This window comes from Capsicum annuum, chromosome 1 (assembly GCF_002878395.1).
Source record: "Capsicum annuum cultivar UCD-10X-F1 chromosome 1, UCD10Xv1.1, whole genome shotgun sequence".
Lineage (NCBI taxonomy): Eukaryota > Viridiplantae > Streptophyta > Magnoliopsida > Solanales > Solanaceae > Capsicum > Capsicum annuum.
In genome coordinates this window covers 43,122,300-43,138,879 of record NC_061111.1, presented here as the reverse complement: position 1 = coordinate 43,138,879, position 16,580 = coordinate 43,122,300, and the positions used below count along the sequence as shown (strand labels likewise).

Genomic DNA, 16,580 nt, shown 5'->3' with positions numbered 1-16,580 from the left:
AAGGTCATGTCCTCAGTGAGCCGTAATTGTTTCATGTCACGTTCAATCACTTCTCCCCAGTATTTCTTTGGTCCATCCCTACTCCACTTGAAATCATCTAAGACCAGCCTCTTATACCTACGAACTGGAATATTCGTACCTCTTTTCATCACATGAGCAGAAAAAGAAGTCCTCGCTTTAAAATTAAGTAGGATTAATAAAAATATAAAATAAATTATGCATTTATAAAACAATAAATTTTTTTGGGACAAATCAATTTAATAAGTGTGCCACATCACATAAAATATCAAGAAGGGAGTACATATTGTTTTAGTAGCAATAAACTATTAATTGCACTAAAACCAAAAAACAAAATGAAATATGATTAAGATGAATTTCAAGTCCGAGTAAAGAAATTAAGAAAAAAAAATCACTCATATGATTATTGACAAGGGCATTTTAGTAAAATGATATGAAGTCATAGGTAATATAGGGAAAAAAGATAAAGTTTCTTTTTGAAAATTGGATTAAATAATGTACAAATTAAAGCTGAAAAAGTGAAGTAGGGGACCAAAAGTTTGTCAGAGCGGTCAACCTTTTTCTTGCCGCTGACCTACTTTTTGTCATTTTTTTCAAAGGGAAGGGTATATGTGACATATTAAATTTATACCCTTAGAGTATACGATTAATTACTAAAATATGCCATTAATATTTGATTAGTAGTTGGATTATGTTATGTCAAATTTGAAAAGACATTAATAAGTACTTGCAATTTTCTGAATTATTGAGGTGTAATCTTTCGTAAAAATGGTAATGTGTACCGTACGCGAAATTTAATGCATTATAGACTTTTGATATATAGGTTAAAAATATGCGTAATACGCTATTAAGATTAGTTTTGCTATTAATATTTACAACAATAACATATTCATTGGAGTTATACAAGTGAAGTAGGGAGAGATTGTTTTCGATATATCTTTAGCTTAAATAATTATATCAAAATCAAGTCATGCTAAAATCAATTGAAGAGAACAATAGAAATTAAATTAATAATTTGAAAGTCAAAATAACAACAACAAACTCAGTATATTCCCACCTAATGGATGCAGTCCATACCACTACCTCTAAAGAAGTAGAGAGATTGTTTCCAACAGACCCTTGGCTCAAGACAAAGGTTAATATATAAAAACATCAAAAACATGAAACATGATAAAACTAACATAGGTACAACATCCACAAAAATATTGTACATTATCAAACAAAAGACACCAAAACCCTCCTAACTACTGACTATAATTCATCTACCCACCTTACCCCTCTATCCTAGTGTTTTTCCTCCAAATTTTCCTATCCAGGATCATTTCCTCAGTGAGCTGTAACGCTTCATGTCACGTTTAATCACTTCTCTCTAATATTTCTTTGGTCTACCTCTACCCCACTTGAAACCATCCAAGGTCAATCTCTCACACCTACGAACTGGGGCATCCATGCCCCTCCTCATCATATGATCAAACCATCTCAACGTCACTTCCCGCATTTTATCCTCCACCAACACCACTCCCACCTTCTCCCGAATAATCTCATTCCTAATCCTGTCAGCCCTTGTAAATCCACACATCCAATGCAACATCCTCATTTCCGCCACCTTCAACTTTTGGATATGAAAATTCATAACCGGCCAACACTCCGGTCCATACAACATAGCCGTCCGGACAACAACTCTATAGAATTTGCCTTTAAGCTTGGGAGACACCTTCTTATCGCATAAAATTTCCGAAGCGAGCCTCCATTTCATCTAACCTGCCCCAATACGGTGAGAGATATTCCCATAAATAATTTAAAAATTAAATAATAAGAGAGTAAGAGAGTAATAGTAACAAAACTTTTTAAGAAAAAACTAGACAATGTTGATTAAAACTAAACTTTCATAATTTCCTATCTGTGATCATGTTCCACGGTAAAGTAAACTGTAGTTAAGTCATGTCTTGCCTAATCACACGTCTTCATTACTTCTTCAATCTATTTTTATAATTCTCATATCTATCACAGTCAATCTCTTCCGTGTATTTCCTCACTAGGACATTTGTATATTTCCTCCGAATCATCAAATTTACTTTCATTTGTCCGAATATTTTCGTTTGTTATTTTATCTCTTTTAATATACCCATACACGTTTCTATTATCATCAAAATAAAAAACAGATCATAAATTATTTTTTAATATGATAATGTGATATACTTATTGAACTATCACCTAGCATGAGAAGGGAACAATAATATCGTCACAATTTTATTTTATTTTTCATTATATGTTGGTGGAAGTGAATTTTTCACACGTGGGAGACATGCATTTGGATTTTGGATCCACCAAATTATTTTCTTAAATTTGGTTATCCACTTGAAGAAAACGAGAAATCTTGTATTCTCTTTTTTAACTTTTACACTGTTAAGATTGTTCAAATTTACCTTTCAATAAAATGTACAAAATCTTGAAATTAGCTCAATCTATGCCTTTCTAACACACACACACACTGTATAATAGTACATTTTTTTCTAATTTATGTGGCATTATTCGATTGTGATAGTTAAATATTTTTCAAACCAAAATTAGATATAAAAACATCTCCGTTGACTCTCAAAGTTCTAAAGTATCATGAAAATCGAGATGAATGAAGTATCCTTTACAATAAATTGAATGTAATTAAATAGTATTGAAAAATAGCATTATTCATGTTGTAATTAATTGGTTTTTAAAAAACTCATGTACAACTTACAAGGTTAGTTTCTATAAATATTGTAAAAAATGCAAAGTTGATGACAGAATTATTTACATTGTATTAATATAAAAATATTTAAATTATGAAAATTAATAAGAATACAAAAGGCAAGATATAACAACAACAACAACCATTAACAATTTGTGAAAGAAATGTATTTTGACGATATTGCTATTTAAATGTACTTCAAAAAGATAAAAATTCAGTATTAAGAAGTTCTATAAAATCCGCCCAGTATTTTCCAAAAAGAATTTAGATTGTATTTACGATATATAGTTACAATTTAAAAATTTACAAAATACATTTATGTTTTAGATTTTTTATACACATACACAATATATGCACATGTAGATCCCACGTTTTTGCTCATTTTTAACTGGTACGCTATGTGTTGAACAAATAATACTCGCATGATACAACTAATACACACCAGTGAATACATCTCATTCACTAATACAACTAATATCCACTTAATATCTATATTTTGTAAATACCTAAAATATGACTACTTTTACGTAATAATTACCCTCTAAACTATATAGCTATTTATGAATTTTTTTAATTTAAAAATAAATTAATGTAGGAACAACAATTCTTATAGTAATCAATTGCATAGATTTTGTGAATCCAATTTATAGTGGATTAATCCATAAGTTACGCACTAAATGACAATTGACAGAAAATCAAAAAATTAAAACCGAATAGTCATTGAAACTTTCATTATTTGTTCACAATAGCCAACATACTTTCTGTTTGAAGGGGTCAATGTGCAAAAAGGATGCTAATAATAATTTTTGAATCACCAATGATCTTTTTAATAGACCAATAGATTTTAACTTAGCTCCCAATTTCAATTTTGAGTTTTGAATATGGAAAAAAAAAAAATCTTTAATATGAAGGACTTTTATGAATAGATCATACGCGACACAAATTTAAATTAATCGAGCTTCACTATTACTCCAAACTATAGACTAGTACACTTGAATAACGCCCATAAAATCCCCCTCCCCCTTTTGAATGGTAAAATCATATAACTTAAATTTATTATCACGAGACTATAAGGATTTATTATACACGTTCTTATATTGTATTTCCGTGAGAAACTGTACCACATTAATTCAAACAGATGACTGTTTCCTAAAATTATGCTCAATTATTTTTTGATTGCAAAAGCAATGCAAAATCCAAATAAGATACTGGAGGGATGAAAAAATAAAAAAAAGGGAAAAGGGCATTGGCTGGACTTTTGAAGCTTTTTGGAGGCAGTGATGGCCCACCTTCAATAAAACTTGCTGAAATTTGAGTCTCTTTGTTCTTCATTAGTCAAAAGCATAAATTATTATTGTCTTTTTCTTCTTTTAGCTGTTACAAAAAATAAATTGGTTGGTGAAATAAATTCATGTTTTGGGTATCACTCACTCTATTACTATTATCTTTCAAAAATTTTCTTTTACCTTCTGTAGGTTGGAAGATAGCCATTCCGCCACCAATGATGTGGTAAAGTGGATGAAGTTGCTACTCACTTAATTAAAGGTCTCGAATTTGAGTTTTGGATATGAAAAATTCGTGGTTGGAAGCACTATCCCTGGCCCTATGCGACGCGAATTCGGATCAGTCGGACTTCAATATAGATACTAGACACCGGATGAAAAACAAAACAAACCAGAAAAAAGATAGCCATACCATTTTAATACTCTCGCTGTTTTAAAACAGTTGAACTTATTGACTTTACATTCCTCTTAATTTTTTTTTAATTAATAGTATTTTATCAAATTAATCTTATTAATTATGTTTTAGAAATATAAATTTGAGTATATACACTTTGTATAGTAATTTCATAATAAGATAATATTAAAACAATCTAATAAAATTCTTTTGAGTTTATATAATTGAATAACAAAATTGAAATAAATATTTTAAAAAATAAGATGAACGAAAACGAAACGAATGAAGTAACTAAGCCGCAAAGGTGTTCATTTTAACGCCGCTCAATACTTTCCATTCAATTGAACGCGTCTGAAAAAAGATTTAAAGTATTTGAACATTAAGATCTAAAATTTATAACATTTGAGAGGCTATAAAAGCTTCTCATTAAAGGTAAATGAACTGTTCATATTGATACTGTCAAATTTAGGATATGATTCTTCCTTTAGGAAATAGATTCACATAAATTGAAATTGAAACGGATGAAAAACTAGTTTTACGTGAAAGAGAAAGTATTCATTGATGTATGATGCTTTGTTCAAACCGAAGAATTTGAGCTAAAATTAATGACTAAAATGAGATTATATATGTTTTTTTTTCCTTTTTTTTTTTTTTAATAAATGAAAATAACACTATACATTTATCTTTTTTTTTTTTTTTTTAAAAAAGAACAGCTCAAAGCACAAAGCATCCTGAATTAGAAGCATTCAGGGACGAATATGATATACCAACGTAACCTAATGTAAATATTAGTAGCTGGTTACACGACTCAAGTAGTCGAGTATTGTTTGTAATTAGTGGACTGGACAAGCTTGAATAAAAAGATGCCTGACCTTGACTTAATATGTGTTTCAGAGTTTAATATTTGAGCTGCCAATTGAAGCAATTCAACATTCACATAGACCAAAAAAGATTCTCTCCAAAGTAACTTTGACCCTAAGGAAAAAGCAAAGTCTCATATTCTTTCGTATTGGAGACTTACTGAGAACAATGGTTCAATCCACAACACCACACCATCAAAACATAGAAAGCAGCATATCCCACCTTGCATCTATACAAATGACTAAAGAAAAACGAGTAGCTCAGTGCACAAAGCTTTCGATATATGCAGGGTTCGAGGAAGAGTCGAACCACGTTGATACTAGAAGTAATGCTAAATCATGCATTTGGTAATGACCTTGGTGTGTGACAATGGATTGTAGTAATCAACTCTCCTCTCCTCGAATGAGTACTCAATATCATCAGCACAAGCAGAAACATGGTGACTAGCTGGGGTCATTGCAGTCAGCATGACAGTGGAAACTGAGGAAGGAGTTGCTGGCATTGGAATGGGCAATGTTTTTGGGGTAATGCATCCTTCAACAGCAGAGGCAATCTTTGTTGGAGTCATAATGGGAGATTTGCTCAAAGACACTGTTTCCTTGAGTCTTCCTTCAGCAGAGGTAATCTTGGTTGGAGTCATCACTGAAGTTTTGTTCAAATAAAGTGTTTCCTGGACTTCCCTGCTCTTTAGGGTCAGATTCTGAATATTAATCGTGCTTGCGTTTGATGAGAACAACGACGATAAGGGAGACAGAGGCTTCCTTCTCTGTGTTGATTCAGTTCTAGGTGGATTTAAAAGGGCCTTCCTAGTCTGTGCTGATTCAGTTCTAGGCGGATTTAAAAGAGCCTTCCTTGTCTGTGCTGATTCAGTTCTAGGTGTATAAGAGAGATAGAGGCTTCCTTGCTGCTTTCTTGGTGGCAGGATACTATCTCTCCTACCTGAAACAAAAAATCAAGTTTTGACAATTTGAATATCAATAGCGCGGTCCAACTTAGAAGCCTCAAAAGCTCAATAAACATGTAGATATAGAAATGAGTATGCTGCAATATTTGGTGGAAGAGTAAATTCAGATACACTAAAAGAGAGGATCACAAGCCTACCACTTTGAGGAGTTTGCTGTATCAACGAGCTAGACTGGCGAGAGGATGGTGCAGCTTTACCAGCATATGGGGTTTGAAGCATTGATCCTCCGAGCGAAAGTCTTTTATTGGTAAAACCTCCCATTGATGGTCTAAAATTCTTCTTTGCACTCTTTGAAGGACTAGGAATTGAACCAAAAAGTGCTTCTTGCTCCACCATCAACTGTCCTTGAAGCTTCTTTTGGTCCTTGAATAAAAAGAAGAATCCTATAAACAACTAATACACAGAGCAGTCGTTTCATGTGTAATCTAATGGAAAATTCGTACCCTCTGCCTTTGACGCTCAAGCTCCCTCTTCCGCTTCAGATCACAGTACTGCTCAAGCATAGAAAGAAGGGCTACCTGGAAAGCAAAACTGAAGAGGTTAGTAACAGTAGAAGAAGTTCTATCACTAACTTCCAAGAGTTAAAGACAGCTGCAGAATGTGGATGCTGGGTTAAGTCTTGCTTGATATTGCTTTAACGAATTCGAGTTAGGTGCTTACACCATCATACAAGAATTCATGTCCTCTTTCTTTCTGCCAAGCGCTAGCTCTCAATCTCAATGTCTCAACCATAGCTGCCATAAAGTCAATGTTAAGGTTTCTTATAGAACAGGTCAAGTTTGATTGGCACAATAAAAGACATGTGACAATGTACGTGATGTGTTCATGGATAACCCATAATTGATTCCCATAACAAATTTTCAGATACCAAACAGTTGAGTGAAACTCTTACTTTCTGGTAACTGTATTATTAGAATACGCATGCGACGCAGTAAGCTAACTCAAAGAAGCGTAACATCAAAAGCTAGGAAGATTATTTGTATTAGAAAAATTAGGATAGGAAATATGGGAAAAGAAAAACAGAAAATAGGTTCCATACCAGGGATTTTGTTGACAAGAACTCGAGCTCTCTCAGCTCGCTTCAGATTACGATGTGTACCTCTTCCACCACTGTAACGATTTTCATCCTAAAAACGGAACATATTAGAAACAGAAGTATGGTACAGAACATCCAGGAAAGAAGTCGAAAAACAGATCATAACGTCCAACCCTGTTGTATTCCTCCAACCAACACTCCTCGTCACATGCAGCCAACCACTTCTCTAACTTTTCAAGAATCTCTCTCCTACTAAAAGCTTCCTCGTTAGCATTGGAAATCTGGACCTCGATTTGCTCAAGCAGGTATGAAGGATCAATTGCCCCTAGAAATTTCTAGCATTAGCACTTAAGAGATACAACAAACATTCACGCATATTAAAAACTAAATAGATTTCCCAAGAAATCAATTTTCTTAGGCATACAAATAATCCACAAATTATTGCAGATATGATTCAGACATTCAGTTACAATTCATTTTGTTATAAGTCGATACATGTAATCTTGCTGTATTCATGACAGGAAACAGTTACCGGATTCTATAGTTTCAACAGAGAAGTTGACTGAATTTTGTGTTTCAATAACCAAATGTGACTTCCTACAGATTTCCTCCAACTCCATCCTTTTTCTCAGAAGAACCTCTTTCATTTTTGTTGATTTCATTGCCTGCAATCTTGACACTTCTGCCTCTGCCTGCAGAAGAATAATAGGATCACAATAATTTCATTACCGCTATGAAAGCATCACAACTAGCCTAGGGTGCCCTCAAATTCTGCTATAAATTAACAGCATAAATAATTAATTGGAGAAAAGTTAGTTTATTTATTTCATACATGTTGAAGACTGTCCGCAGACAGAACATTATGCTCATTTATTTCATTTTCTGAAGCTGCTATGTGCCTTGTAAAATCATGAAATTTCTGTTGCTCCTCCGCTGGTGTATCCATCAAATTCCACAGCTCAATCAGGGTAGTTGCAATATCTTGAAGCTAAGCAACAAGAAGAACAGCATTAGTAGAGAGGCATATGCAACTTTGTTTGGAACAATTAAAATTGACATGAATTCTAACCCTAAGCAGTCGTTGTTTCTTGAGCTCTTCCAATCTCTTGATCATAGCAGACAGCTTAAAGATCATATCTTTGCTTATGTTTTTCAAGACACGGGAATCGTCCATGTTTGGATCAATCTCAGCAATAGTTTGTTTGTAATCAACCCCAAGCACCACACATAATGAATTGATAGCTGTCAAGTGTTCAACCAGCAGCTTCAGGCGGTCACTCTGAAAATGTTTACAAGATTCTGTTAGACAAACAGTAACTCTTGAAATTCTCTATAGCAGAGGAAATATTGTTGTTCCTCTATTCTAAGCAGTTCTTATATGTCTGTGAAGTGAGAGTTTACCGAATTCATTTTGCAAAAGTTGAAACTTTTTATAACTCTTTTATTCAAGACAGCAATCTCGACCTAAAACATGCAGATGTTGAAGCAAGCAAAGAGATGAAACAGAAAAAACCTTCTCTTTTTGCAAAGCAAGCAAATAATTCTGCATTTCTTCTAGTCTTTTGACAGACAAATCATTCTCATCAATTACACTCATTTGTGCATTCTCTTGGAAGTGTAAACAAAGCTCTTTCGAAATAGACTGTATCTGATCGACAACAGCTGCATATTGGTTCGTCCTCTCTCTTTTTCTCCTCTTCATCTCTTCTAACTGAGGCTTAATAGCCTCAAGCTCTTCCTTCAAATTTCTGGAACTCTGCTATGTAAGGAAGCTCATGATGTTAAAAAAGTTCTACATACCAAGCAAAAGATCCTAAAGTTTTATTGAATGCTCCAAAGGAGAGATTTTTGTTTGTCTCTAACCTGCCTAGAATATGATGATTGTTCTCCTAGTGCTGTACATATCTTTGCAAGTTCTGCTTCAGAGCCTGCAACAGCTTGCTGCAGTTGAGCCCGGCAACGACTTGCCTGATTCACTTTTCTTCTATATACCTCCAGGCACTCTTGTTGAAGTTCAAAAAGCATCTTATCCCTTTCGATATCTGACTCTCCCATCTCATCCCATATTTTCTGATCCGAAACAAAAGGTAACAGACAAAAAATAGTAGAGTCTCAGAGGACAATGTAAATCTTGTGTTTCTTAATAATAATTGAAGAGCCTAGTTCGAGCAAACCTGCATCTCAGAGAGAAGAGAGCCACAAGTTGTTTCCATATGCAAAGGCTTCTCGCTTTGGTAGTTATGCATGTCGAAGCATTAACACCTTCAGAAAGAGAAAAGCTATAAGACTAGCTAAACACAGTCCAGAAGCATCGAGATCGAATTTATATGAGCTACATAGGAAAACCCAGCTAAATTTAGGATAAAATGTTGCAGTATTTGCTATTTAGCACCCTCCAACCTTAAAAAAACAAGTACAAATACTCCTAACAATGAAACAACAAACCTTTTTTCCTTGTTACAAAAATTATGATGATCTTTCAGCACCTCTTGGACAGAATCTCTCAAATGACTTTTGATATTTATTTTTGTTAGGCGATAAGTATATCATATCAAAATGTATCTATACACAATTAGTAAACTATACATCAATCATAAATTTTATACATTGAAAAAAAGATACTACACAAAAAAAAGGCCCTTTTGTCGTTCATGAAGATTGTCATGGATGCACATGTAAGATTCCCTGAAAGATGAACTAATTGCCCTAGAGACTAGAACCCTATTGATTTGGGTACGCTAACAAATAAATATCTTGATCGTATGCCTTAACTTGAATATCTAAAACACTTTTGCTCCATGAACAAATTAGTATATCTCTTCCGTAGTATAACGCCAATTATTACTTATTAATCATTCAATAAATGCCAATAGCTGAGGGTCTATTGGAAACAGCCTCTCCGTAGGGGTAAGGACTGTGTACACTCTACTCTCCCAGACCTCACAAAGCTACACCCTACCCTCCCTAGACCCCACAAAGTGAGATTACACTGGAGTCTATTATTGTCGGTGTCATTCAAGAAATGCCATGAGCTGAGGATCTATCGGAAACAACCTCTCTATTTTCAAGGTAGGGGTAAGTTAACGTACACTTTACCCCCTCCCAGATCCCACAAAGCTACACTCTACCCTTTCCAAACCCCCCACTTTGTGGGGTTACACCGGGTAATGTTGTTGTTGGTGTCATTCAAGAAATGCCAAGAGCTGAGGGTCTACCAGAAACAGCCTCTGTATCTTCAAGGTAGGGGTAAGGTCTGCATAAACTCTACCCTCCCAGATCCCACAAAGCTACACTCCATCCTTCCAGAACCCCACTTTGTGGAGCAACCCCAGGTGATGTTGGTGGTGGTGTCATTCACGAAATGCAAATGCCTAAAGCAAAAACGAATTACGCATTTCGTTTACCAAAAAAAAAAAAAAACGACTTCCTACTTGAAAATCCCTTTTGTTTGTGAAATTGAGAACAAAATTTCCATTAGGTGGAAAATGAGGGAAACGAATTCAAGAAGCTGTAAAACCCAACCAAGTTTTGCAGTTAAATGTACAAAAACAACAAGTCCTAATTTTCACGCAGGGGTAAAATACAAGGAAAGAAACCGTACTAAAATCTTGATCATGCGCTGAAAACTCCACGGAAAATTGTCTTCTTTTTTTTTTTCCGGACAATTTCGTCAGTGTAGTATTGAAATTGGAAGAGAATCCAAGTGAAGTGAAATTATTGTTAGTATCATAATGATGGGGAGAATAGAATTGTTGAATTTTGAATGAAAGGTGGAGGGAAAAGAATGAAACGTATAGCTTTATTAGCGTGTATGCACAATCAGAGCGCCTTGCCTTTTACCGGGCGCTCTCTTCTTTATAGGGGCCGTTTCAGTATCACTATTTTTGAATTTCAAAGTTGTTCCTCTCCATTTAATAATCCCTTTTATCATATTATTCTATTCTACTTCTTTTTTTTTTTTTTTTCTCTTTACTTTAAAATCCTTCATCATCTCATTTTCGTACAACGATGTTATTTACTTATATATGAAAATGGCAAAAGTAATAGTCAAGGAAAATTTCGGATCATTATAATAGTGGTACTCTGATTTGTTAAATCGAAGTAGGTCTTATTCTTTATTTTGAGTTAGGAAGCATTACTCTTTTTCATTCCAATTTCAGGAATACCATAATTACATACACACTTCTAAGTGAGTAAGTGGTGCTAACAAACACTTTGCATTTGTCTTGATCTGCTTAACCCCCCAATATTATTTTTCAGTGAATAACGAAAACAAAGTATATTTAAGCAAGAAATTAGTAAACTTATAAGATGAGATAAGTTGTTTGATATGCAGATAAGCAAGGATATCTCATGCCTTGAGTTGAAATATTTCATGAAAATTATTCTATTCACCTTTTACTTCACATAATCCCATCATTTTGGTAAAAATAATGGTATAAATAACTAACCAAATAATATAAAACAAAAATAAACTCAAATGTTATTTTGAGATTCTTATTCTAATCAATGGTTCATTTTAGTATCATCAGGACACTGATTACATAGCGCATAGACGACTCCGGAATCTTAGCAACAATATTCTTTCATTTTGAAATCAATTTCATATCATCTTTTACTCATTAAACGTTTGATCATAAAAATTTCAAATACAAAAATTGTATTTAAAAAAGTGATAAAACTTATTTTTCAACATTCTCTCGCATAAATTCAAGACAACTTCAATTTGTATTCATGATCAAATACAACTTCAACGCTAACTCCAAAAAGTTTTTTGTTGTTTTCATGGCCAGACGTCTACTTAAAGTCTTATCATACTATAAAATCTTCTTGATGCGTCAAAACTCCACAACTCAAAATTTGAAAATATCGTCATGCCTGACACTCAAAACAACCAAATTTTGGAGTGAAACCAGAGTATGATATCGTCTTTACCAAATTACAAATTTGTTTCCTTCTTAAAAGATTTAGCACACCTCAATTCAGTTTATTTAACATATAGATTGATAATATATAAACCTTGATATTTCTAGGTACTCCCTTACTGGTGAGGAAATGGGTCTACACAACCCTTCACAATTTCAATGGAAAATTAAACACCAGATCTTTTATGTGTAAAAATAGAATCTCTTCTCCTTAGAAAGAGGGAGGATTGCATATGCAGGAAGGGAACAACACCGTAACATAGTACGGCGAAAACATATACAAAGTAATCCGACAAAGTGGAATTAGCAGTCAAGCATAAAAACGTACATTGAAGAGATCTCTCCATTCTATTCTGCTGCACAGAAATAATCCAGCGAAAAATGCAACCAATTTATGAGTCAGTCACAAATGAGGAAGCATTGGTGACAACAGTCCATAAATATGACAATAGCAATTACAAAGAACCTTAAGCAACAATATTGGCTGAAAACTTAAAATTTTACTTGACCCCTTCAGAACTCATGTTTATATATCAACTAAGCTACCAACTCAGTGCTATGCAGGTGGCGTCAACCGACAACATCCATAACAGAGAATGACCTCAAAATGTTAATGTTTACCACTTACTATCCAGCAAATCCAATCTGAGACAGTCCTCTCAAAATGACTCGCTGAGGTCATCTCAACTTGCGGTTTTTTTCACGAAACACTCTCTCTTCTAAACTGCGATACGAGGCAATACACATAAATGGAAAAAATGGAGGATAGTGGAACTTTAATAGAAATTGTGCATGGAAAGAGCACTCGCTCGTTCTGATCTCCTCAAGACCCAAGTTGAGAAAGGAGGTCTTCAGTGTTGCTGTTCTCCTCACGAATGTTGGAGACCAGAAGACCTCTGACTGAGCCGAGCTGAACATGGCTTTGCATATTAATTGGAGTTCCACTACCCTTCTTCACATGGCACAACTGATTGGATTATTAGTGCTTGAATTTAAATCTAAGTTGCCACCAATCTTGAAGGAACCAAAGGGGTAAAAGGAGAGTGTGTGTGTGTGTGTGGCACAAGCTCCCACAGGTTCAAAAGATGCATGCTCAGATACAGAAATCGTCATAACCGGGGGTAAACTATCCATGCAATTTTATTTCCATGAAAATCATATAAAACTTTATAGGTTAGAAAGCCAGCATTCCAAATGTCAATCAAGCTGAACTTTGAATTAGCCAGAACAAACATGAAAATGGTAATTTCGGAATCATCACTTAAAGAACAGGCATTAGAGTATAAAGCAGTTCCTACAACATACTTGCTGCACATAAAGCTAGCGTGAATTCCATATGAAACATATGAAAGAGATATTTCAAACATACAATGTGCTGACATAACTGAAATTTAAATCTCACGAAATAATTGAGGTACTTTGGGGATTTAAAGATTCAACAAGAATGGCAAGCTTTCTGGCTTTCTAGGGGCGAACTGGGCCAAGTCTCATAATCAGCAGTAACTGGCCAGAGGGGACTTTGACCAACCAAAAGACATTCAGGGAGTCAATCCTATGCTTCTGACCATGCCATTCCCAACAGTAAAATTTTATCCTTCCATTTTACTATGTAAACTGAAAATAAAAGAGCGAGTATAAAATCTCTCTACTTGACCTTCAAACTTTCTTTCAAAAATAAAGATCATAGCTGCTGAAGAAGGACGAAACAAGAAAACAAAATAAAGAAATTTAACAGAAAGATTGGAAGCATCAATGCAGAACACTTTATCACAACATGTACAGAGGAATGCCAAGCAGTTCAATTAAACAATAAATCGAAGTATTTTCTGTGGAATCTACCTTCTCTCTTATGACAGAGACAGAAGAAGACAGGAAAGGATAAGATACTATGCACGCAAACCAGAAGATAAGAAAGCATTGTTTTCATTCTTTAGGACTAGAAATCTGTCGTCTGCACTTCACTAATGATAAATATCCCCAAACAATAGCACAGGCAACATCAGTCGAGTACCAGAGATCATTTTCCAATGTGTAAATTCTCACCAAAAAGAAGCCTACAAATGCAAACATAAAAGAGGAACAAGACGCAGTCTGTTAAGTGAGAACATAAAGAGCAATAATCTGCAAATAATTAACTACATAATCTTAAGTTTTACTCACCAAAAGCTTTACACCACCATATGTCAAAAGCTTGCATTCTTCAAAATAACAGCCTGCCAACATTGTGCTATCGATGTTCCTGCAGTCCATCTCTTGAACATCTCATACATTCCACCAAATAACCAGAACAAGCAGAGCTAATCTGTCCAATTTCCAAGATCCATAATGGACTATCTATTCTAAGCTTAGGATACCAGAACCTAACCTCTATCAGACACATGGAAAGCGTAATTAAAAGGACAAGCCATAACTTGAGGAAAAAACTATAGCTGAAACAGGGAGAAGCATTTATTTTGATCCCAATTTTATGAGTTGAACATTTTTAACATGTCAACCACATCACAAGTACTTTTAAGAGTGATAGTAGCATAGTTAAAAAGAAGATAGAAATACTTGTTGATGAAGGACCTTGAGATCCAAAGAACCTCCGAAGTGCTAATGATAAATAAGCCTTCCACTCATGTTTTTGTCAACAGGGCGAATGTATCAACTGTAGACCATTAATTCAGCTATGTGCATATGTGGAGTAGGACTAACAAAAATGTGGATAAGTGGGGAGAGATCTCACAGGCGATAAGGGATGATGTAACAAGGCCCACCAAAGGAAAAATAACAATCAAGAAGTGAATTTTAGCCCTAACAAAAGCAGCAGCAGACATCAGCATTCTTTAGAGACACAAATACATGATTCTTCTAAAACCAATGTGTAGATATTCCGACAACTCAAATAGAAAAGGAAAAAGAAAAGTAATGACAGAAAACCTTTGCACTTTCCCAGTGTTTGCTAGAAGTCCTCACCTCAATCCTCATGACTACTTTCGGAACTTGATCATAAGCTTAGTAACTTATGCTCAAAATTATGAACAAATTGATTATATTTATCTTAAGTAAAAACAATTTTAGTAAGAAGATCTGTCATTTTCATTTTTGACAACAGCAAATATGGAAAAAATTTAATTACAAGCAAAAAAATGAAAATCACGAAAGCACGAAAGCACCAAGGGCAAGAAAATCTCAATGACACCATCATAACGTATTACAGCTGTTTGACAAATCATATACTCATAGATTGTTTTCACACTGGGGATGCATAATAGATTAGATCATTAGAATCATTAATTGCTTCCACAAAACATGCGTAAAATTTAGAGATGGACTGCACTTAGTTTTGACAAAACTTTCCTAGAAAAGTCCTCGTGACTAATTACATACTCAACATGATTTTTCATTGATATCAATGTATCAGGAATTCAAATAAGTAACACAATTTTAAATACATTGTATTTAGATTGAGACTTATCTTTCAAGAAATTAAAGTTCTTACTTAAATTGGATTAGTTTTACTGATTCTCAAAATATCAATGAGATTTGCATAAGCCTGTTATTATAGTATCATAACACATAAACAGGATACACAATTATATCTATTTAATGAAAACATCATACAATCTCGTCTTCTCCAAGATTTCCCTTGTTTCTTAGGACAGAGATTTCAGAGCAAACGGGTCAAACTAGAACTTCACTGAAAACAAAACGTGAATAAGCTAGATTTTTATTCTTGTCTTCTTTATTCTTTTTCCACATCAAGAAATGTTGATTAGCTAGTCGAGTCACTTTGGTCAAAGCTTGTTGATTTATTATCTCAAGAGTGTGTATTAAAGAAATCTAATTTTACATGATTTCAAACCATTGAATAGAATCATTTCATGTATCTCTGTTCAACCTCACTAAGAAGCCAAAAAATTAATCCATCATTGGTACATCAACACTAAGGTCATTAACTGTCAAATAGTTGAGACTTCATAGAGTTCCAAATTGCCATCTCCAACTAGAAGCTTTCAACACCTTCACCAAAAAATGAAAAAATAAAAATAAATGAAAAACTAGAACTTTTTTCCACATTCTCGAACAATTTTGTTAATCTACAAGCTCTAACTGTGGGAGAAGGAAAACAGAATATTATTCACTAGGCTTTAAGCAATCTCTCCGACCAATTCCAACTTATGGTCTTCTAGGCTTTCCTTCGGACACTGCCCACCAATTGCTTATGGAAACATATAAGTATCTTCTTCTATAAATATGGCGCACACGGGCATAACAAACGCTTAGGATTACATTCATTAATAAACACAAGAGAAGAATTTGCTAAAGAGTCCTAATTCCTACATTAATAAAGCTAGTAGATACAGATTTAGTCAATCTTGCTTGTTATTG

The 16,580-nt window shown here is 34.2% G+C and overlaps 1 protein-coding gene across 1 annotated transcript; it reads right to left on the bottom strand.

The window, feature by feature from the left end:
* Positions 1-5,271: 5,271 nt before the first annotated feature.
* On the bottom strand, positions 5,272-11,224 carry LOC107873206 (65-kDa microtubule-associated protein 3). The gene is made up of 13 exons (XM_016719963.2): positions 10,883-11,224; positions 9,456-9,543; positions 9,145-9,351; positions 8,795-9,037; positions 8,351-8,560; positions 8,114-8,269; positions 7,814-7,973; positions 7,455-7,606; positions 7,285-7,372; positions 6,906-6,979; positions 6,689-6,763; positions 6,383-6,608; positions 5,272-6,220 (listed from the first exon to the last, which is right to left on the bottom strand). Exons 2-13 carry the CDS (start codon positions 9,525-9,527, stop codon positions 5,613-5,615), a joined length of 2,271 nt encoding a protein of 756 aa, XP_016575449.1. The 5' UTR covers positions 9,528-9,543; positions 10,883-11,224; the 3' UTR covers positions 5,272-5,612.
* Between the last annotated feature and the right edge of the window lie 5,356 nt (positions 11,225-16,580).